General features: G+C 42.3%; 2 protein-coding genes across 2 annotated transcripts; both read left to right on the forward strand.

The window, feature by feature from the left end:
- The first annotated feature begins 495 nt into the window (after nucleotides 1-495).
- On the forward strand, nucleotides 496-6,710 carry LOC106583074 (G-protein coupled receptor 61-like). Its single transcript, XM_014166865.2, has 2 exons — nucleotides 496-864; nucleotides 3,271-6,710. Exon 2 carries the CDS (start codon nucleotides 3,473-3,475, stop codon nucleotides 4,859-4,861), a length of 1,389 nt encoding a protein of 462 aa, XP_014022340.1. The 5' UTR covers nucleotides 496-864; nucleotides 3,271-3,472; the 3' UTR covers nucleotides 4,862-6,710.
- Nucleotides 6,711-11,825: 5,115 nt separating this feature from the next.
- On the forward strand, nucleotides 11,826-17,581 carry LOC100196762 (guanine nucleotide binding protein (G protein), alpha inhibiting activity polypeptide 3). Its single transcript, NM_001141784.1, is given in 8 exon segments — nucleotides 11,826-12,099; nucleotides 12,446-12,488; nucleotides 12,660-12,801; nucleotides 13,141-13,298; nucleotides 14,259-14,387; nucleotides 14,615-14,744; nucleotides 16,060-16,213; nucleotides 16,489-17,581. Coding segments are annotated over 8 exon segments (1,065 nt in total). The 5' UTR covers nucleotides 11,826-11,981; the 3' UTR covers nucleotides 16,680-17,581.
- Nucleotides 17,582-23,964: the final 6,383 nt, after the last annotated feature.

Here is a 23,964-nt window from a genome sequence, read left to right on the forward strand (position 1 = left end):
TCTCCCATCGACAATCGAGCGAAGATGATCTGGTAGTGCAATAAGAAGGAGTGTATATGAAAACATTCATCTGCCACATTTCCTCATTTCAGTAAAGATGACTGTGGCAACAGGAGAGACATGCTGCTGTGTTATACCAGTATGATGGTCTGGATGGAATGGCTGCTGATGCCTTAAGCTTGAGGACCTAAGCTAATCAATGTCTCTTTGTCTCAGTTGAAACCACCATGTGAAAGGACACAGCAACCTCCACACAGATTCCCTTTCCCTTTGTAAATATTGAACAAATACTTCACAAGACAGGTTGATTAAATGTCTATGATGCGTGTGGGTTTGTGCCATAATGATGTGTTTGAATGGAATCAATAAACCAAGAGAGAGGTAACACAACAAAAGCCAAGACAACAGGGGCACTAAGACACAGCAGAGAGAGTGGCTCTGGTCCTATGCCTCTGCCTCACTCTCCAGCTCTGCAGTCACTGTGTGTGAGTGTGCAAGACAGAGAGGGAGAGAGTGAGCCTGTGTGTGTGTGTATATGCATGCGCGGTTTACATCAGCAAGAGGAGGGAGACACCATTTACTCCTTCTCTTTTTTTCTCTTTCATCTCCATAAATCTATCACTCTGATTACAGATACAGCCATCCAGAAATTAACAGAAGGAAGAGGCAAGGGCAGAGGAGGGGAAGTGGAGCATGCTGATAAAGAAGGGGAGTGCCTCAACAGCAGTCAGCATCATACACAATACATGCTGCTGACTGATGTCTACCATGCAACCCAGAACTGGGAACTAACCAGCCAGCTTTATATTCTCAAAAGCAGGACAGACAGCAGGCTACAGCATCACAAAACCTGCCCTAAACCAGGTACATTATGCATCTCTGTATGTCTCTATGTCTCTCTCTGACTCTCTGTCTCCCTCTGTCTGTCTCTGTCTCCCTCTGTCTGTCTCCCTCTGTGTCTCTTTCTGTCTCTGTCAGTCTCCCTCTCCGTCTCTCTCCCTATAAATATATATCGTTACGTCTCTCTCTGTCTCCCTCTCTGTCTGTCTCCCTCTGTCTGTCTCCCTCTGTCTCCCTCTCTGTCTGTCTCCCTCTGTCTCCCTCTCTGTCTGTCTCCCTCTGTCTGTCTCCCTCTGTCTCCCTCTGTCTGTCTCCCTCTGTCTCCCTCTCTGTCTGTCTCCCTCTGTCTCCCTCTGTCTGTCTCCCTCTGTCTCCCTCTCTGTCTGTCTCCCTCTGTCTCCCTCTCTGTCTGTCTCCCTCTGTCTCCCTCTCTGTCTGTCTGTCTCCCTCTGTCTGTCTCCCTCTGTCTCCCTCTGTCTGTCTCCCTCTGTCTCCCTCTCTGTCTGTCTCCCTCTGTCTCCCTCTGTCTCCCTCTCTGTCTGTCTCCCTCTGTCTGTCTCCCTCTGTCTCCCTCTGTCTGTCTCCCTCTGTCTCCCTCTCTGTCTGTCTCCCTCTGTCTCCCTCTGTCTCCCTCTCTGTCTGTCTCCCTCTGTCTCCCTCTCTGTCTGTCTCCCTCTGTCTGTCTCCCTCTGTCTCCCTCTGTCTGTCTCCCTCTGTCTCCCTCTCTGTCTGTCTCCCTCTGTCTCCCTCTCTGTCTGTCTCCCTCTGTCTCCCTCTCTGTCTGTCTCCCTCTGTCTCCCTCTCTGTCTTTGTCTGTCTCTCTGTCTGTCTCCCTCTGTCTGTCTCTCTGTCTGTCTCCCTCTGTCTCTATGTCTTTCTTTGTCTCTCTCCCTATAAATATAGATCTCTATGTCTCTGTCTCTGTCTGTCTCTCCGTCTCTCTTGCCGTCTCTGTCTGTCTCTGTCTCTTCCTGTCTTTTTATTTGTAATTCTCTCTAATCCTCCTTGTATGTAGAATACATGATGTGATCAAGTCTTGTAACATGGTGTTGTTAACATGGTGTTGTTACATGGGGTTATTAACATTGTTATGTAATGTTGGGCATGGGGTTGGTCCCTGTAGACTGTGAATGTAATAGATTTGTTCTGATTGATGGGTGAAAGACTGGGTGCTGAGACGGGAGATAGGGACAGTCACAGGGACCTGTGGGTAGCTTTCGATCTGGATCAAAAAAGCAGGAGGGGCAGGGTGGACTAGAAGTATGTGTTGTGTGTGTTAAGGGGCTGCATGGGGGCATAAGTGCAGTCAGAGAAGAGTTGGTGTGGGAGACTAATGAGGCTAGAATTGGTGTCTAATAGGTTAGCATAGTGGCTAACCCCGTACAAGCAGAGGCATATCCACAATGACTTGGCCATGCAGATCTAATGGCATTATCTTACGCACCTTTTCTTTTCAAGGAGGTGTTGGTGTTTGCTGTGGCTCACGAGCAGACATACAGGCTTATACTGAATGTGATATTGTTGACAAAAGAGAATCACAGAGTCTGGAAGAAAAGCAATGCTAACATACTGCTCATTGTATTGGAGCGGGGGGATGAGGAAGATGGGAAGGAAGAGGATGAAGAGGAAAAAGGAAAAAGGGCAGGAATACATGGGATAGAGTGTAATTCTAAAGACATTTATCCAGTACTGTGTACTTTGAAAGTGCACAAAGCGCATATTGGGACAGCTGAGAAACAGCATCACAAGTGGAGACACATGAGCTCCTGTGCCAGGTCATAAGACTGTGCTAAATGGATCCAATCACAATCATTATACTACACAATTCAACATAACCATAGACCTAGAAGCCAACAAGAATAACAAGAATTTCAAATGAAATGCAAAGAATAGAGATCAAGGGTGTATTCACTAGGAACCAAACAGAACCAAACAGAAGCAAAAGGGCGAAACCAGGAGGGACCTACCTAAACGTGTCCAATAGAAACTCTAGTTTTTGTTGCAAAACAGAACATTTTGCAGCAGTTTGGACTAATGATAACACCCCAGGTTTTAGTAGCAGGTTTCACAGCTGAGGGCTGTGGTTGTGGCTAAGTTTGACTGAGAGTGTGCTCGAGTTGAGTCTGAGAGGATTCATGTGTTTTCACATGCAAAAGTGACTGCTTTTGATAAAAACCCTTTACCTGCCTTCCCAATGAAAATTGAAAATATATTTAATGGGAAAGAGATGTTGTATGTTTCGAACAATGCATCCTGCTGCTTTTTTGACAACATGACCGAGCAGCGCGGATTACTGTTCGATTTGAGAACGCCGCTCCTTCGTCAGTGCTTTGCCCATTCACGTCACGGGCCATAGCCTGGTGCACCACGGTTCAGTTTAATCAAACTGCAGTAGCTAATGTCCTTCATCCCGCTTCTCTCTGTTCCTAGGAAAAGGCCTGCATTGCTGAGGAGGTTGAGGGGAGTTGACTTTTCATAGGGGGACGCAGGGTCTCACCCCCCCGTCTATAGAGCTGCTGCTGTCTGACCTCCTCCCAGACTGGGCCTCTGGTTCCTGGCCCCGCCCCCAGCTGTGAAGGATGGGTGATGGGCCTGTGATTGACACCCCCCGCCCGCCTTGCCCCGCCATTCGATGGAGCCATTGTGGAACTCCTCCCTCCCCTTCCCACTGCCCAAGGCCAACACCTCGTCCTCTGAGTCACCCGAGAGCGGAGCTCTGTCCCAGTCAATAGCGCTACTCGCCATGCTGCTCATGGACCTGCTGGCCGTGGTGGGCAACGGGGCCATAATGGCAGTCATCGCCAAGGCCCCACAGCTACGTAAGTTTGCCTTTGTCTTCCATCTGTGCCTGGTGGACCTGCTGGCGGCCCTGGTTCTGATGCCCCTGGGCATGCTCTCAGGCCGGGCCTTCTTTGGCGAGGCCCTGTGTCGGAGCTACCTCTTCCTCAGCGTGTGCCTGGTCAGCGCCGCCATCCTCTCCATCTCAGCCATCAATGTGGAGCGCTACTACTACATCATCCACCCCATGCGCTACGAGGTGAAGATGACCCTGGGCCTGGTGGCCTCAGTGCTGGTGGGGATATGGGTCAAAGCTTTGTCCATGTCCGTCCTGCCGCTGCTGGCCTGGGCCTTACAGGGCGAAAGGACTCCTCTTCTGGATGGTGCTGGAGTTGGGGGAGGGGGTGGAGGTGTACCCTCACCCCCTGCTCAGGGTCACAGGCGATGCTCCTTGCACTGGACAGGGGGTGGGTCAAACCGTGTTGCCTTCATGGTCCTGTTCACGCTGGTGTACTTCCTGTGTCCACTGATGGTCATCCTGGTAGTGTACTGCAGCATGTTCAAGGTGGCGCGGGTGGCGGCCATGCACCACGGGCCCCTGCCGACCTGGATGGACACGCCCCGCCGCCATCGCTCTGAGTCGCTCAGCAGCCGCTCCACCATGGTGACCAGCTCAGGGACAGGCACGGGGACAGGGGAGGGGCGCGACACTCCTCACCGCGCCTTCGGAGGGGGTAAGGCGGCAGCGGTGTTAGCAGCAGTGGGTGGACAGTTCCTGTGCTGTTGGCTGCCCTACTTCTCCTTTCACCTGTACTCAGCTCTGGCCTCTAGCCCTCCAGCCACGCTGGCCCCCCTGGAGGAGGTGGTCACCTGGATTGGCTACTTCTGCTTCACCTCCAACCCCTTCTTCTACGGCTGTCTGAACCGGCAGATCCGCGAAGAGCTGGGCAAGCATGTGCCTTGCCTGTTCCGCCGGGCAACGGGAGAGGAGGACAGACTGCCCAGCCGTGAGGGATCCATAGAGGAGAATTTCCTGCAGTTCCTCCAGGGCACTGGCTGCAACCTGGATGCCCAGGACTCCCACAGCACATCCAGCCCCAAGGGAGAGGCCTGCCGGCCCCTGGCCCAGCCCCCACAGCCTATACCCATTGACTTCCGCATCCCAGGACAGATTGCAGAGGAGACCTCAGAGTTCCTTGAGCATCACCAGATTAAAAACAACCATATCATATCGGACATTTAGGTTATGTATTTATTTTATGTAAAAAAACAACACAAAAAGTTACCAGGATAACAATTACCACAGTAACATAACCACACTGGTATACAGTACATCACGGAGTATTAACATAAAGCATGTTATTCTTAACAATCAAAAGCTGTGCAATGGGAAATGTAGATTTTTTTTTAAGAGTCCATATTGTCCCGAATCGCATTTTGCAGCTTCACTTTCCATTCTGTAAAGGCTGCAATGCTATGGAATTTATATTATTTGTATAATGTTTCTATTGGAATATACAGCAAATCATTTGCTGTGGATTGTGGCATTTTGGGGAGAAAGACAAATGGCACAACTGTAGCTGCAGTGTATCTGACAGGTTAATATTGTCAGTGATGCCGATATTGGGGTTATTTGTTAGGGAATTCGTTTTAGAGATTTCATTCTTTACTTTTTTTTACTTCAAAATGCATTGATAGTGCCAGTATGTTATTAATACAGATGTATTATATATTCTGTGATTTCCTTTTGGATTTCAAACAAAACAAGCCCTTGAGCAAAGGGGCTGTTAGAGTCTGTGTGTCTTCTTTCTTTCGATAAGCAAACTTTAAACTATATCAGGTTTTATGACTTTCAGAAGTCATCATTGAGCCAAACACTTGTCTAATATCTGATACTGGTAGATCAATTACTTTTGAAGAATTGAGGTATGACAGCTTATTTACATAAGCTGTAGAATATAGAAACCAATGTTGGAGTGCAGGAAGACATGCCTGAAAATATGTAAGTATTCCTGACCCCTTTACCTCTGTAAAATATAATTAAACGGATGTATAGTAGACAGTGAGTGAATGGTCACTATATAACTACGATAAAGATACTGAAAGTTGGGTCTTTTAGAAATGATGAACGAGCTACAGTACTTTATTTGTGCCCTGGTTGTGAGGTTGAGGCACGGAGGAAGTAAGAAGTACCATGGGGCAGCCACCTGTTGTTGATAGGTAAACCTCTGGGCAGATACCCCCCTCTCTCTGGTGCTTTTCCTTAACACATCATCTGTGTTATCCCATAAGCAGGCCAGGTTTATTGTGACCACAGTTAGGATGTAGGCAATCTTTTCCTTGCTAATCCTGAACTACTACTGGTCTGTCAGAAAAGTACATTTATTTATCATCTATCTACCGTTTAGATAGTACAGTGCCCCTCAAATTGACATTGGCAGATGTTCAGTTAAGGCAGGAGTATTTTTGTTAATTGATGCACTACATTACATTTCTATCCAATTAGATTTATACATTTGCTGTTTTACAAATGTAGCTGTGTTTTATGTTTGATAAAACCTGATAGTGAGTTCAACTCTACAACTTAAGCATTTTATTGTTGATTATTATTAGGTATTATTGATTACTGTATCTTTTGTGATTAATTAACAAAATACAATGGTGAATTCAAATGGTATACAGTAACTGTCTTTTCAATGAGCAGTGGGTTGGAGAATGTAATAAACCAATTATATTTTACAGTGCAGCTCCTCAGAGTTCTCTACCTCAGATACAATATTGACTTCATTTGCAGGTCCAGCACACAATGTACACATAGAAAATATATGGTGTAAGTCATGCCACATATTTTTAACTATATGCTCCCTGGGTTGCTTCCCTTCTGCAGCTGGACAAGGACAGACTGACAAAAGCCGTCCTCGTGGCTTTGTCTGAGAGACTTGATACAACGCCTTCATGTCTGCTATCTCACATTGTTAGGGGATTTAGAATGGTTTGAGCTGTCCAGAACAGTACTGGCCAATTTGAGGTATCAGCCTTGTTAAAACATATATGGTTTATGCAAGAATACAGAATAAAAGTTATTTATTTCCTTTCTGGCTTCTTACTCGTTTATTGATTGGTTTAACAAATATGAATGAATGAATGAAATGTTATTTTTGTGTCAAATCGCCAATTGGCAAGCCATCCCTTATGGGATTAATTGACACATGAACAAACATTACAATAATTCACTATGGTAATTAAATGACAATTCTTCTTCCGATGATCTCTGCATTGTGCATCGCATGAAGAGTGAAAAAAAAGGCTAATAGATCATTAGAAAACCCTTTTGCAATTATGTTAGCACAGCTGAAAACTGTTGTTCTGATTAAAGAAGCAATAAAACTGCACTTTTTTAGACTAGTTGAGTACATGGAGCATCGACATGTGTGGGTTCGATTACAGGCTCAAAATGGCCAGAAACAAAGAACTTTCTTCTGAAACTCGTCAGTCTATTCTTGTTCTGAGAAATGAAAGCTATTCCATGCGAGAAATTGCCAAGAAACTGAAGATCTCGTACAACGCTGTGTACTACTCCCTTCACAGAACAGCGCAAACTGGCTCTAACCAGAATAGAAAGAGGAGTGGGAGGCCCCAGTTCACAACTGAGCAAGAGGACAAGTACATTAGAGTGTCTAGTTTGAGAAACAGATGCCTCACAAGTCCTCAACTGGCAGGTTCATTAAATAGTACCCGCAAAACACCAGTCTCAACGTCAACAGTGAAGAGGCGACTCTGGGATGCTGGCCTTCTAGGCAGAGTTGCAATGAAAAAAACATATCTCTGTCCAGTGTCTGTGTTATTTTGCCCATCTTAATCTTTTCTTTTTATTGGCCAGTCTGGGATATGCCTTCAATCTCACCTCACAGGGTTCCCAGGCCATGCCTCCAGTTATTGAATCAGTGCAAACTTGTGGACTCCTAAAAAGTAACGTACTGCTCTATTATGGACAAGTTCATATTTAAAATACCTCTTAGCACCACACACTCCTGCTGAATAGTCCAAAACAGGACACACGCATGTCTGATACAGTTTGGAATACGTAGCATAACCAATATTTTTGAGTGTTTTAGTTTTTCCTGACTCCCCCAAGAGCTCTACTTGCTGAGTTGGCCAGGGCAGATGTTCCGTATAGAAAGATAATATGTTCATCAATAAAAAATACCCAAATACTTATAATTGCTAGTAAGCTCAAGAATGTCTTCACCAAAACAAAACTGAAAAACACTTATCTTCGTACCTGGTTTTCTAAAATGCATTATCTGTGTATTTGTCTGGTTGATCATGAGTCCATCTTTTACACCAATTGACTGCACATAATAACATGTTCTGCAGGTCTTGTTCATTTTCTGCCATCAAAATATCAGCATTTCATCATAATATCTTACTCCAATATTTAACTGTTTAATTTATTTTGCCAAATCATTTATAAACATAGCAAACAAAGTTGGTGATATGCCGTCTTCTTGTTTTACACCTGAGGGTGTGGGAAATCAATCTGTATGATATTCATTAACACGCACACAAGCAATTGGTACTTTGTAAAGAGACTGGATTGCATGATAAAATTTCCCTTCAACCCCTGTATTTAACAAACTATAGGCTAAAAGATCCCTATTTACAAAATCAAAGCTTTCTGGAAATCAATGAAACATGCAAAAGTAGGCTTCTCTTCGTGTGATCAATAGCCTATTGTTGAGGCTTGATGAATATCATTTATAAATAAATATATTTCGTAAAACTGCTCTACTTTATGTTTGTTTGTGCGCAGGATTGATGTTAACTTTCTTAATGGAGAGACCAAGGTTATTTGGGTGGCTCATCTCTATTTCCATTAGCTGCTGGGTGGAGCAGTATTGTAGTTCACTGTATGTGGTTGGTGCCCATCATTGCTTTGATATACCATTGAAAGAGGGGGAAAGATGCAGTTCAAATACTCTAACCTCGGGGTGACATTTAACTTCAAAGTCGGAGTCGGGGATCTGACCTTCACGTAAAAGAAAAGAGAAAAATAGTCACAACAAAGGGCACGATGGATACTTTCACATTTCACTCATTATATTATGAGAGTAGTGGATAGACAGAAAGAGAAGAGAGTGTAGGTGTAGGACAGGGTTTACCAGCTTAGGACAAATAGATACTGTTGAAATAATCAGCAGTGACACAATTTACAGTGTAGGACAATAATATATTATTTTTCAGTTGGAATTCACTAGAGTAAATGCATAAGCAAACACCTATCCCTAAATTCCAACAGATAATTCTGACTCTGTTCAATAAGTGTAATACTATGCATGACATGCCCTGTCATTATTTTTACCACCATCTTGTTGCTGACCTCGTACAGTTACATTTATGTTGAAACTCAACAGGCCTCCCTTCACACCTCCTCCTCAGCAAAGACCCCTCAGTAAACCAGCCCCCAGCTTATCCAGGCTCTGCCATTCCCATGGCAACATATAACCACTGACATTTTGTATGATATGTTACATATTCCTATTTGTTGTGGCTAACGTTAGCTGGGCTAGGGTTTAGGTTAGGATTAAGGTTAGGGTTAAGGTTTGGAGTTAGGTTAAAGGGTTAAGGTTAGGGGAAGGGTTAGCTAACATGCTAAGTAGTTGCAAAGTCTAAAAAGTAGTAAATAGTTGCAAAGTTGCTAAAATGCTAAAGTTGTTCGTGATGAGATTCAAACACGCAACCTGACAGAAATTTTCCATGCGCACAAAAAGCTTAGTTCTCTCAAATTTTGTTAGTGAGCATTTCTCCTTTGCAAAGATAATCCATCCACCTGACAGGTGTGACATATCAAGAAGCTGATTAAACAGCATACTCATTACACGGGTGAACCTTGTGCTGGGGACGATAAAAGGTTTTGTCACACAACACAATGCCACAGATGTCTCAAGGTTTGAGGGCGCATGTAATTGGCTTGCTGACTGCAGGAATGCTCACCAGAGCTGTTGCCTGAGATTTTAATGTTAATTTCTGTACCATAATCCGCCTCCAACGTCATTTTATAGAATTTGGCGGTACGTCCAACCGGCTTCACAACCGTAGACCATTTGTAACTAGCCCAGGCCCTTCACCTGCGGGATCATCTGAGACCAGCCACCCAAACAGCTGATGAAACTGTGGGTTTTTACAACCAAATAATTTCTGTACAAACTGTCAGAAACCATCTCAGGGAAGCTAATCTGGGTGCTTGTCATCCTCACCATGGTCTTGACCTGACTGCAATTTGGCATCGTAACTGACTTCAGTGGGCAAATGCTCACCTTCGATGGCGATTGGCATGCTCACCTTCGATGGCGATTGGCACGCTCGAGAAGTGTGCTCTTCACGGATGAATCCCAGTTTCAACTGTACTGGGCAGATGGATGACCACGTGTATGGCATTGTGTGGGCGAGTGGTTTGCTGATGTCAACGTTGTGAACAGAGAGCCCCATAGTGGTGGTGGGGTTATGGTATGGGCAGGCATAAACTATGGACAACAAACACAATTGCATTTGCAACCGATGTGAAATGGCTAGTTATTAGCGGTGGTGCGCGCTAATAGCGTTTCTATCGGTGACGTCACTTGCTCTGAGACCTGAAGTGGTTGTTCCCCTTGCGTTGCAAGGGCCGCAGCTTTTGTGGCGCGATGGGTAACGATGCTTCGTGGGTGTCAGTTGTTGATGTGTGCAAGGGTCCCTGGTTCGATCCCAGGTTGGGGCGAGGAGAGGGACGGAACCTACACGGTTACACATTTTATCAATGGCAATTTGAATGCACAGAGATACCATGACAAGATCCTGAGGCCCATTTTCGTTCCATTCATCTGCCGCCATTACCTCATGTTTCAGCATGATAATGCACGGCCCCATGTTGCAAGGATCTGTACACAATTCCTGGAAACTGAAAGTGCCCCAGTTCTTCCATGGCCTGCATACTCACCAGACATGTCACTCATTGAGCAAGTTTGGGATGCTCTGGATCTACGTGTACGACAGCGTGTTCCAGTTCCCGCCAACATCCAGAAACATCGCACAGCCATTGAAGAGGAGTGGGACAACATTCCACAGGCCACAATCAACAACCTGATAAACTCAATGCAAAGGAGATGTGTCACACTGCATCAAACAAATGGTGGTCACATCAGATATTGACAGCTTTTGTGATCCACGCCCTTGCCTTTTTTTTTATCAACAGATGCATATCTACAATATATTCCCAGTCATGTGAAATCCATAAATTAGGGCCTAATTCATTTTTTTTTAATTGACCGATTTCCTTATATGAACCGTAACTCAGTAAAATCTTAGAAATTGTTGCATGTTGCGTTTATATTTTTGTTCAGTGTAGTAAACCAGTCCTGCTAGATTATAGTACATCATAGATCTAATCCAGGGTTTTTTAACCTTTTTCGATCAAGGGCCCGATGAAACACACTCAAACAATCTGGGGACCACCTTTTAGTCTAGCTGCTGTAATTTTCAATGTGTTCGTTTTATGCTTTTTCAGGGACCCTGAAAGCTCCTAATCCTCCTATGCCCCGTGGTTGAGAATCACTGTAATCAATTACTGATAGATTTAGACTTCATTTCCCTTCAGACCCAGCAATTATTTTGCTTGATTTCCGCGTCACATGACGATGAGAGTCAATTTTCTTTTTGCTCATCTCATCCGCAAGTTTGCATAGTTGTAGGGCCAGACATTAACTGTTAACAAAAGAGCAGTTAACAGCCAGTAGTATTTAGACGTCTGTGAGAATTTTGAATCAGTTTAGGGTGTTGAGATTTTATTTGTTTTTAGTAAAGTTTTAACTCACGATATCCAGCAAAAAAAAAAAACTTTTCAAGCCAACCCGGAAAGAACTTAAAGCTACAGTTAGCGAATAACGTTATCTAGCCAAACGGACAATTTCTAGCTACCTAACATTACGTTAATTTGGTAACTAGCTACTTAATTTGTTTCTTCGAATGAATGTTGAATTTTCTTGCTCTTCTATTAAAACGTTAAGTATTCGGCTTCCTAGCAAGTTACATGACATGCATAGTAAAAGCTAACATGTACTAGCTAGCTTACTGGCCAACGCCTTTTTTTGCCCTCCTTATGCTCGTCGTCGCACAAATGTAGTTTGGAAACGTGTCGTAGTTAACATGGACCAGAATTCTGCGGCAAGCGTTTGACAGACACAACAGTACAACTTTGTAGTTAGAATTAGAATGTCATTCTGTCTTTTTTACTGAACGTTTTTTCCATTTGGATAACTTGTCAAAAGCCAGGTAGCTTTCCAGCTTTACATTATCATAGTATTTAGGATTTACCTGTTGGGATCAAAATGGGTTGCACACTAAGTGCCGAAGATAAAGCTGCCATGGAGAGGAGTAAAATCATTGATCGGAATCTGAGAGAATCAGGCGAAAAGGCTTCAAGTGAAGTCAAGTTGTTGCTTCTAGGTGAGTGTTCCTATGTGACTGACATTAGCAGTGTCTGAAGAGGGTGTTTGTCTAAATGATTACTTTTATGTAGGGCTCATGACTGAATTATCATTACAACTTTCTTTTGAGCTTTCATGCTCATGGTGTAGCCTAATTGTTTCCTCTAGATTCTCAGACCCGGTGCAAAGGCCCCGAAGCGGTGAGGGGGGGGTGTAGAACTTAAACAGATGGATTCTGCTGGTTCTGGGCACTGACTGTGCATGATTGTTTTTATATCTTTACACGTTTAGTGGGGAGCTAAGAGTTGGAACTTTCTACCTGATCTTATGGCTTCTCTCTTTACCACTTAACTTTCCACTTCAAGGTGCTGGGGAGTCTGGGAAGAGCACCGTTGTAAAGCAGATGAAGTGAGTACATATTTCAACAGTTTTGTGCACACCCCAAAAACAGCTTTTTACTGATTAGGAACACTTATGAAGTGATGAATCAGTTAGGAGCCTTTGAGATGTTATCTAGATTAGATGTTGACCACAAGCACCAGTAAGATATGCATGATAACCTTCTCTTCCTGCACTCAGAATCATCCATGAGGATGGCTACACACAGGAGGAGTGTAGCCAGTACAGGGTTGTGGTTTACAGCAACACCATCCAGTCCATCATCGCCATCATCCGAGCCATGGGCAGGCTCGCCATTGACTTTGGGGACACAGCAAGATCAGTGAGTCAGCTTCAAGATTCTCTTACACTGTTCTAAAACCACCTGAATGTATGTAGTTTACTACTGCTTTTTCCCGTTTGTAAAATGCCACAGTGTGTTGTTTCTCTTTGTTATGACTACAAGGAAGTATGAACTTTACAAGAACATTTACATTTAAGTCATTTAGCAGACGCTCTTATCCAACATGGATGGTCGGCATGTGAAGTAAATCACTTGAAAGCTGATTCTGTACCTAACATGTTGATTTCAGTGACATTTTTCTGTTGTCATATTGTTCCCACAAGGATGAGAGCTGTCAGAAGTTGTTTCCTTTTGGTAACTGTGTTTGCTTGGCTCCAGGATGATGCCCGCCAGCTCTTTACCTTGGCCAGCTCAGCAGAGGAAGGGGTCATGACCCCTGAACTGGCTGGGGTCATCAAGAGGTTATGGCAGGATGGAGGGGTCCAGATTTGCTTTGGCAGGTCCAGAGAGTACCAGCTCAACGACTCAGCCTCATAGTAAGAGCATTACAAATATCTGCCCTAAAACTGCTTGAATCAAGTATTATAACGACCAGAGAACCATAGTGAATGATGGGAGGGATATTGTCTTGCGCACTTAGCCATCCTCTTTGAAGAGGTAGAGTTTCGCAGGTTTTCGGAAGATATGCAGGGACTCTGCTGTCTGAGCTTCAGGGGGAAGCCGTTGCCAGGACAGAGAAGCGCTTGGACTGGGCTGAACTGGAGCTGACCCCTGTAGCGGTGGGAGGGCCAAGAGACCAGAGGTGGCAGAATGGCGTGCTCAGGTTGGGGTGTAGGGTTTGCACATAGCCTGAAGGAGGGAGGGGGAGTTAGTCACAATGGGTCAGGCCATAGGCCAAGTGTAACAGTAAAAGATGAGGATTAATGTTATGAAAAATGTTTCATTCTTATTTTTTATTATGGACCAGGAAAAAGTCCCCTGTTGCTAGATAAGTTGACTAGGTACGAATTATTTCCTAGAAACTGACTCCTACTTTGAGACATGTCTGACTCCTCTGATACCAGTGAGGACATGAAAGGAGGAACCCTGTGATAGACTGTTGCTGTTGCACCACACTGCTGAAGCAATAGAGACGGGAAGTTCCAGGCCCTAAAGGCAGAAACAGGTTGCCGTTAGTGCCGGGACAATACCAGTATTTGAAATATTCTTTCCATGGCAAAAATGAAAACCGGAAGCAGACAACTCTTTGGTCCTTTAGAAACCTACTGTATACTAAACATTGTGCGCTATAGCTTGGAAAATAAATAAATAAATGTGACTGGATGACATGTTTTTTTCCAACATAAATCCGCTTTGTGTTTTGTTTCCTTGCCATGATACTTTGCATGTCTTGGCTCACCAATTTGAAACAGCATTATCCAACAATTCGCAAGTATTGGTGTGTTTAAGTATGGTAACTTTTTATATTAAGTCAGCCTCCTCTGCTTTCTCCTCAGTTACCTGAATGACTTGGACAGGATATCCCAGCAGAACTATGTGCCCACGCAGCAGGATGTTCTGCGGACAAGAGTCAAGACCACCGGCATCGTGGAGACACACTTCACATTCAAGGACCTCTACTTCAAGTCAGTAACCTGTTAACACAGCCCTCTGTGCACTGACACTAATAATCACTGAGGCACTTTGTCCCTACAGATAATGATTCACTAATGTAGAAAAGCCCAAAGCTGTTTGTATATCACCGTAGTGACCACATCATACTGTATGAGTGTTTCACTACCTCTCATACCCTTTTTTAATGTCCTATTTTTCTCACTTCCTCATGTCTCTGTCTGACTCATCCTGGCTGCAGGATGTTTGATGTGGGGGGTCAGAGGTCAGAGAGGAAGAAGTGGATCCACTGCTTTGAGGGAGTCACAGCTATCATCTTCTGTGTGGCGCTCAGTGACTATGACCTGGTGCTGGCTGAGGATGAGGAGATGGTGAGTGGGACAGGGCATCAACTCTAGATCTATAGTCATGTGGTATTTACAAGGTTGTTGCAGTATAAAATGTACAGTACCAGTCAAACGTTTGAACACCTACTAATTCCATGATTTGTCTTTATTTTGACTATTTTCTACATTGTAGAATAAGTGAAGACATCATCAAAACTATGAAATAACACATGGAATCATGTAGTAACCAAAAGTGTTAAGAAAATATTTTATATTTGAGATTCTTTGACAGCTTTGCAAGGAAGACCCAGAGTTATCTCTGCTGCAGAGGATAAATTCACTGGAGGTAACTGCACCTCAGATTGCAGCCCAAACAAGTTCTTCACAGGGTTCAAGTAACAGACACATCTCAACATCAACTGTTCAGAGGAGACTGTGTGAATCAGGCCTTCAGTGGTTGCATTGCTGCAAAGAAACCACTACTAAAGGACACCAATAAGAAGAGACTTGCTTGGGCCAAGAAACACGACCAATGGACATTAGACCGGTGGAAATTTGTCCTTTGGTCTGATGGGTCCAAATTTGAGATTTTTGGTTCCAACCGCCGTGCCTTTGTAAGACGCAGAGTAGGTAAATGGATGATCTTCGCATGTGTGGTTACCACGTGAAGCATGGAAGAGGAGGAGGTGTGAAGATGTGGGGGTGCTTTGCTGGTGACACTGTCTGATTTTATTTAGAATTCAAGGCACACTTAACCAGCATGGCCACCACAGCATTCTGCAGCGATACACCATCCCACCTGGTTTGGGCTTAGTGGGACTATTTGTTTTTCAACAGGACAATGACCAAAAACACACCTCCAGGCTGTGTAAAGGCTATTTGACCAAGAAGGAGCGTGATGGAGTGCTGAATCAGATGACCTGGCCTCCAGTCACCCGACCTCAACCCAAATGAGATGGTTTGGGATGAGTTGGACTACAGAGTGAAGGAAAAGCAGCCAACAAGTGCTCAGCATATGTGGGAACTCCTTCAAGACTGTTGGAAAAGCATTCCAGGTGAAGCTGGTTGACAGAATGCCAAGAGTGTGCAAAGCTGTCAAAGGTTCTACTTTTTCTACTTAGAAGAATGTCAAATATAAAATATATTTTTGTTTTGGTTACTACATGATTCCATATGTGTTATTTCGTGTTTTGATGTGACTGTTATTCTACAATGTAGAAAATAGAAAAAATAAAGAAAATCCTTGAATGAGTAGGTGTGTCCAAACTTTTGACTGGTACTGTATATCAAGTCTTATCAAAAGGGATTGCATAACAGTTTCACCCACACACAGACCCTGACACTGCACATCTCTCCATAGAACCGTATGCATGAGAGCATGAAGCTTTTTGACTCCATCTGCAACAACAAGTGGTTCACGGGCACCTCCATCATCCTCTTTCTCAACAAGAAGGATCTGTTTGAGGACAAGATCCAGAAGAGCCCGCTCACTATCTGCTACCCAGAGTACTCAGGTACATCAGTGGACAGCATTTGTACTTAGTGGGTTCTTGTTTGAGATGTCTGAGTAATGAGTAATACCTCTATTTTGAATTATTAGCTTGTGCAACATGGGAGGAGCCTCAGGACACACTTTGGCAAAGCAGGAAATTAAAGTTTAGCAAGTGTTTGTCCATAATAGGAAATTACTAGTTTGCCCAAAGCAGTGTATTGAGTTATACCTATTTTGCATGTCCTTTGAGAATGAGTGCATAAATGAGATTGAAAACATTCTCTTCCACTACTCTAGGTCCAAACGCATACAAAGAGGCGTCAACTTACATTCAGTGTCAGTTTGAAGACTTGAACAAGCGGAAGGATACAAAGGAGATCTACACCCATTTCACTTGTGCTACTGACACTAAGAACGTGCAGTTTGTCTTTGACGCTGTCACTGACGTCATTATCAAAGCCAGCCTGAAGGAGGTTGGCTTGTACTGAGACTCCTGCAACATCTGTCTGTCATCATAGGGGCGGGAGTGTGTTGGAATCTTCTCACGCATTTACAAGTGGGAATCGCTCATTGCCATTGACAGTCCACATCTATGATTGGCTATTGGAAAGGTTCAGTGTTTCAACTGCAGAAGTAGGCTGCAGAGTACATAGGGGTTGTTAGACCATATACTGTTGCCATAATGTATGATGAATCCTTGGATATTTCAAGACAAGATTACATAGGCCACTTATGTGCTTTTGCCTTTCTATACTGTTGTTGTGGATTCATGGCTATGGACTTACAACTTAAAAAGTGAGTTTGTTATTGCCAAATTTCGGTCAAACATTCTGCACTTAGGCTTTCAGCGTTCACTTTAAAGGGTTAAAAGGTATTAATTACATATTAAATGTTGAATAGGATATCAACTATTATGCATTTTCTGAGTTTTGATAACTGTCTTTATAACTAAGTCTTTCTTACAGTATAAATGGTCATGGCCTTGTACACTAGTGTTAAGTATTTTTAAAAAATACTTATCTCTTGGTAATGTTAATATGCTGAATTCTTATTTTAATTCATCACTATTCAGATCGTTACATAACACTTAAGTAGTTTACTGGCTGTAAACCAACTATATGAGATTATTTTTCAAATGATATCACTTGATGTTTTAAACCACTTTTAAAGAATGCGTTTTTGTAATGGTTGCTTGACTTGGATTATGTTGCCTATTTGCTTTGGAGTATCTTTGTATATAACTATTTGTATAAAGATTATGGCCTTTCACTTAGTGGCCTTATTAGAAACTATAAGTATTTGCCATTGAAATGCTCCTTTTTATGTTAATCACATTGCCATTTGGACATTTACATGAATGTTCCTTTGATTAAATTGAATGTGTGCCAAACTTGTCTGATTACTCAATAGTAAATATAAGATTGTAAAAATGTTATTATACCATTGATTCTCATACAGTGGGTTCAGAAACTATTCAGACCCCTTGACTTAAAAAAAATAAAAATAATAATCTTTATTTTAACAGGGAAAACACTGAGACCTGGATCTCTTTTACGGCTGTGCCCTGTGTAAACATGTTGACATGTACAGTTTTAGGCATACAGACAAGAACATTTCAAACATACAAAACAGAGACACAATTCAACAGAAACAATCACAGACATCATATTGATCCTCCATTACATTTTTGAAATGGGAAAGGGACACCAAAGTGTCTAACTTAAATTGGATCTGCAGTTTCTTCCATAAATAAGGTGCAAAGGAACTAAAGGCAGTCCTACCCAACTCTGTGGAGACCGCAGGAGTCTCTAATGTAATCCACATCTGTGATCTGGTTTTAAAATTAGTATATCTAGTGGAAATTAATGATATATATGGAGGTAGTTTTAAAAAGTGCTTTATAAATAAACAAGAGAGCATGTTGCGTTACAGCCTTATTCTAAAATTGATAGTTCTTCCCCCTCAATCTACACACAATACACCACAATGACAAAGCAAAACTGGTTCTTAGATTTTTTTGTGCAAATTTATTTTAAAAAATGTACATTTTAAAAAGTACTCAGACCCTCAATGCTTTGTTGAAGCACCTTTGGCAACGATTACTGTTTAAGTCTTCTTGGGTATGATGCTACAAGCTTGACACACTTGTATTTGGGCAGTTTCTCCCATACTTCTCTGCAGATCCTCTCAATCTGTCATGTTGGATGAGGAACATTGCTGCACAGCTATTTTCAGGGCTCTCCAGAGATGTTCAAGTCCACACTCTGGCTGAGCCACTCATGGACATTTAGAGACTTGTCCCGAAGCCACTCCTGTTTTGTCTTGGCTGTGTGCTTAGGGTCATTGTCCTGTTGGAAGGTGAAACTTTGCCCCAGTCTTTGGTCCTGAGTACTCTGGAGCAGGTTTTCATCAAGGATCTCTCTGTACTTTGCTCTGTTCAAGGATTTTTAAAATGAACAAAAAGAGACCTATAAGCAGTTGTTACAACAAGAAAATAGTTTCAAGTGTTTTGTTCAATTACTCGTGGATTCTACTAATAAAAGAATGGACGACCTGACAAGAGAGGTCCAGGACCTGATGAACAGTTTGCAGTTCTCCCAGTGTCAGCTCGACGAGTAATTCATTGAGAGAGGACATCAGTTCTGTCTGAATCCATGATAACAATGACTGATCTCGAGGGGCAATCAAGGCAAAACAACATGGTTGTGTATGGAATTGCAGAATCTCCACATGAGACCTGGATGGAGTCTTAGGACAAAGTGAGGGATATGATCTCTGAGAAAATGTTTTATTTATTGTACTAGGCAAGTCAGTTAAGAACAAATTCTTATTTTCAATGACAGCCTAGGGACAGTGGTTAACTGCCTTGTTCAGGAGCAGAACAACAGATTTTCACCTCGTCAGCTCAGGGATTTGATCTTGCAACCTTTCAGTTACTAGTCCAACACTCTAAACACTAGGCTACCTGCTGCCCCAAATTGAAAATGGACCACAGGAAGATTGAGGTAGAGCACGCCCACAGGACTGGAAAACCCACCACCGGCCTAGATGATAGGCCCAGGCCGATAGTGGTCAAGTTCATGAGGTTCAAGGACATGGTAGCTGTTCTGGAAAGAGCCAAGAACTTGAGAGGAATGTATATCTACCTCAACGAGGACTATCCTGAAGCTGTGCACCAGAAGAGGAAAGACTGATCCCAGCCATGAAAGCTGCCAGAGCGTGTGGGGACATTGCGTACATCTGCTACGACAGGCTCATTGTCCACCCTCCCTCCCAGAAGCCTGGAAGGGATGAGAGAGCCAAGCCTATGGGTTCGTAGCCTCAACCCCGCAGCACACACACACACACACACACACACACACACACACACACACACACACACACACACACACACACACACACACACACACACACACACACCAATTGATTAATGGACTACCGAATGTATTTTTTTTTCTCTTGCTTTGTCTGCTCTTGACTATAATATGTCTATCTCTGATAAGCTACCCAGGAAAGGGCTGAAAATAGTGAATATTAATATATGTAGCTTTAGAAACTTCATAACATCAGATAACATTCATATATTAGCCATTTCTGAGACTCACTTAGATAATTCATTTGATGATACATCAGTAGCAATAGAAGGATATAACATTTATAGAAGAGACAGAAATGCTTATGGGGGAGGAGTTGCTGTATATATTCAGATCCATATCCCTGTAATGCTTAGAGAAGATCTTATGTCAAGTGTTATTGAAGTGTTGTGGTTGCAGGTTCACTTGGCACATCTAAAGCCTTTTCTTTTGGGGTGTTGCTATAGTCCACCAAGTGCTAACAGTCTGTATCTAAATAATATGTGTGAAATGCTTGATACTGTATGTTATGTAGGGACCTGAATATTGACTGGTTTTCATCAAGCTGTCCTCTCAAGAGGAAGCTTCTTACTGTAACCAGTGCCTGTAATCTGGTTCAGGTTATTAATCAACCTACCAGGGTGTTTACAAACACTACAGGAACAAGATCATCCACATGTATCGATCACATTTTTACTAATGCTGTAGAACTTTGTTCTAAAGCTATATTTATTTATTTATTTTATTTCACCTTTATTTAACCAGGTAGGCCAGTTGAGAACAAGTTCTCATTTACAACTGCAACCTGGCCAAGATAAAGCAAAGCAGTGCGACAAAATGAAACAACACAGTTGCACATAAACAAACGTACAGTCGTGTGTGCAAATGTAGAAGATTAGGGAGGTAGGCAATAAATAGGCCATAGAGGCAAAAATAATTACAATTTAGCATTAACACTGGAGTGAGGGATGTGCAGATGATCATGTGCAAGTAGAGATACTGAGGTACAAAAGAGCAAGAGTGTAAGTAATAATATGGGGGTGAGGTAGTTGGGTGTGCTATTTACAGATTGGTTATGTACATCCGTACCCATTGGATGCAGTGATCACAATATAGTGGCTATATACAGGAAAGCCAAAGTTCCAACAGCTGGGCCTAAAATAGTGTATAGTGTATACAAAATAATTTGCTGTGACTCTTATGTGGATGATGTTATAAATATTTGTTGGTCTGATGTGATTAATGAGGAGCATCCAGACGCTGCACTTGAGGAATTTATGAAATTGCTTCTTCCAATTATTGATAAACATGCACCTGTTAAGAAACTGACTGTTAGAACTGTTAAGGCTCCATGGATTGATGAGGAATTGAAAAACACATGCTTGAAAGAGATGGGGCAAAAAGAGTGGCTAATAAGTCTGGCTGTACATCTGACTGGCTTACTTACTGCAAATTGAGAAATTATGTGACTAAACTCAACAAAAAGAAAAATATACTTTATTATGAAGCCAAGATCAATGATACAAAGAATGATGGAAAAAAAACTTTAAAAACATTAAATTAAATTATGGGCAGAAAGACAATTCAACTCCATCTTTCATTGAATCAGATGGCTTATTCATCACAAAACCATTTGATGTTGGCAATTATTTGAATGATTATTTAATTGACAAAGTGGGCAAACTTAGGCAGGAAATGCCCATGACAAACAGTGAGCAATTATATTTATGTATATAAAAACAAATAATGAAAGAAAAGCAGTGCAAGTTTGAATTTTGTAAAGTTAGTGTGGGAGAGGTGGGAAAATTATTGTTAACAATCAATAATGACAAACCTGGCATTGACAAGTTAGATAGAAAGCTAATGAGGATGGTGGCTGACTCTATAGCCACTCCTATCTGTCATATTTTTAATCTGAGCCTAGAGGAAAGTCTTTGTCCTCGGGCCTGGAGGGAAGCCAAAGTAATTCCGCTACCAAGGAGTGGTAAAGCGGCCTTTACTGGTTCTAACAGCAGACCTATAAGCTTGCTGCCAGCTCTTAGCAAACTGTTGGAAAAAATTTTGTTTGACCAAATACAATGCTATTTCTCTGAAAACAAATTAACAATAGACTTTCAGCATGCATATAGAGAATGGCACTCAACATGTTCTGCACTGACACAAATGACTAATGATTGGTTGAAATAAATTGATAATAAGAAGATTGTGGGAGCTGTACTGTTAGATTTCAGTGCAGCCTTTGATATTATTGACCATAACCTGTTGTTGAAAAAACTTAAGTGCTATGGCTTTTCAACCCCTGCCATATCGTGGATTCAGAGCTATCTATCTAATAGAACTCAAATGATTTTCTTTAACGGAAGCGTCTCTAATGTCAAACATGTAAAGCGTGGTGTTCTGCAGGGCAGCTCTCTAGGCCCTATACTCTTTGTGTGTCCATGTATGTTGATGATTCAACCATATACGCATCAGCAACCACGCATCAGCAACCATAGCTAATGAAGTCACTGAAACCCTTAACAATGAGTTGCAGTCTGTTTTGGAATGGGTGGCCAGTAATAAACTGGTCCTGAACATCTCTAAAACTAAGAACATTGTATTTGATACAAATCCTTCCTTAAGTGCTAGACCTGAATCTGGTAATGAATGGTGTGGCTGTTGAACAAGTTGAGGAGACTAAATTACTTGGCATTACCTTACAGCAAACCTGGTTTTAAAAACAGATTAAGCCACACCTCGTGGCACAACGCCTCTCCCCTATTTGACCTAGATAGTTTGTTTGTATGTAGGCTACGTGTGCCTTTTTAAAAATGTATGTAAACTCAGCAAAAAAGAAATGTCCTCTCACTGTCAACTGCGTTTATTTTCAGCAAACTTAACATGTGTAAATATTTGTATGAACATAACAAGATTCAACAACTGAGACATAAACTGAACAAGTTCCACAGACATGTGATTAACAGAAATGGAATAATGTGTCCCTGAACAAAGGCGGGGTCAAAATCAAAAGTAACAGTCAGTATCTGGTGTGGCCACCAGCTGCATTAACCTGTTATGGATAGGGGGCAGTATTTTCACGGCCGGATAAAAAACGTACCCGATTTAATCTGATTATTACTCCTGCCCAGAAACTAGAATATGCATAGAATTATTAGCTTTGGATAGAAAACACTCCAAAGTTTCTAAAACTGTTTGAATGGTGTCTGTGAGTATAACAGAACTCATTTGGCAGGCCAAAACCTGAGAAGATTCCTTACAGGAAGTGCCCTCTCTGACCATTTATTGGCCTTCTACACTCTCTTTATTGAAAACTGAGGATCTCTGCTGTAACGTGACACTTCCTACGGCTCCCATAGGCTCTCAGAAGGCGGCAAAACGCTGAATGATGTCTTTGCAGGCCCTGGCTGAAAAACAGTAGCGCATTTGGATAGTGGTCGATCAGAGAACTGAGACTGGAGGCGCGTGCACGAGGCGACACCATGTTTTTATTCTTTCGTCTTTGAACGAAAACAACGACTCCCGGTCGGAATATTATTGCTTTTTTACGAGAAAAATCGCATAAAAATTGATTTTAAACAGCGTTTGACATGCTTCGAAGTACGGTAATGGAATATTTAGAATTTTTTTGTCACGAAACGCGTCGGGTGCGTAACCCTTCGTCACCCTTCGGATAGTGTCTTGAGCGCACGAACAAAACGCCGCTATTTGGATATAACTATGGATTATTTGGAACCAAACCAACATTTGTTATTGAAGTAGAAGTCCCGGGAGTGCATTCTGACGAAGAACAGCAAAGGTAATCCAATTTTTCTTATAGTAAATCTGAGTTTGGTGAGGGTCAAACTTGGTGGGTGTCAAAATAGCTAGCCTGTGATGGCGAGCTATCTACTCAGAATATTGCAAAATGTGCTTTCACCGAAAAGCTATTTTAAAATCGGACACCTCGATTGCATAAAGAAGTTCTGTATCTATAATTCTTAAAATAATTGTTATGTTTTTTGTGAACGTTTATCGTGAGTAATTTAGTAAATTCACCGGAAGTGTTCGGTGGGAATGCTAGTTCTGAACGTCACATGCTAATGTAAAAAGCTGGTTTTTGATATAAATATGAACTTGATTGAACAAAACATGCATGTATTGTATAATATAATGTCCTAGGTGTGTCATCTGATGAAGATCATCAAAGGTTAGTGCTGCATTTAGCTGTGGTTTTGTTTTTTGTGACATTATATGCTAGCTTGAAAAATGGGTGTCTGATTATTTCTGGCTGGGTACTCTGCTGACATAATCTAATGTTTTGCTTTCGCTGTAAAGCCTTTTTGAAATTGGACAGTGTGGTTAGATAAAGGAGAGTCTTGTCTTTAAAATGGTGTAAAATAGTCATATGTTTGAAAAATTGAAGTTTTTGGATTTTTGAGGA

The sequence above is a fragment of the Salmo salar genome, chromosome ssa22, assembly GCF_905237065.1.
Source record: "Salmo salar chromosome ssa22, Ssal_v3.1, whole genome shotgun sequence".
Lineage (NCBI taxonomy): Eukaryota > Metazoa > Chordata > Actinopteri > Salmoniformes > Salmonidae > Salmo > Salmo salar.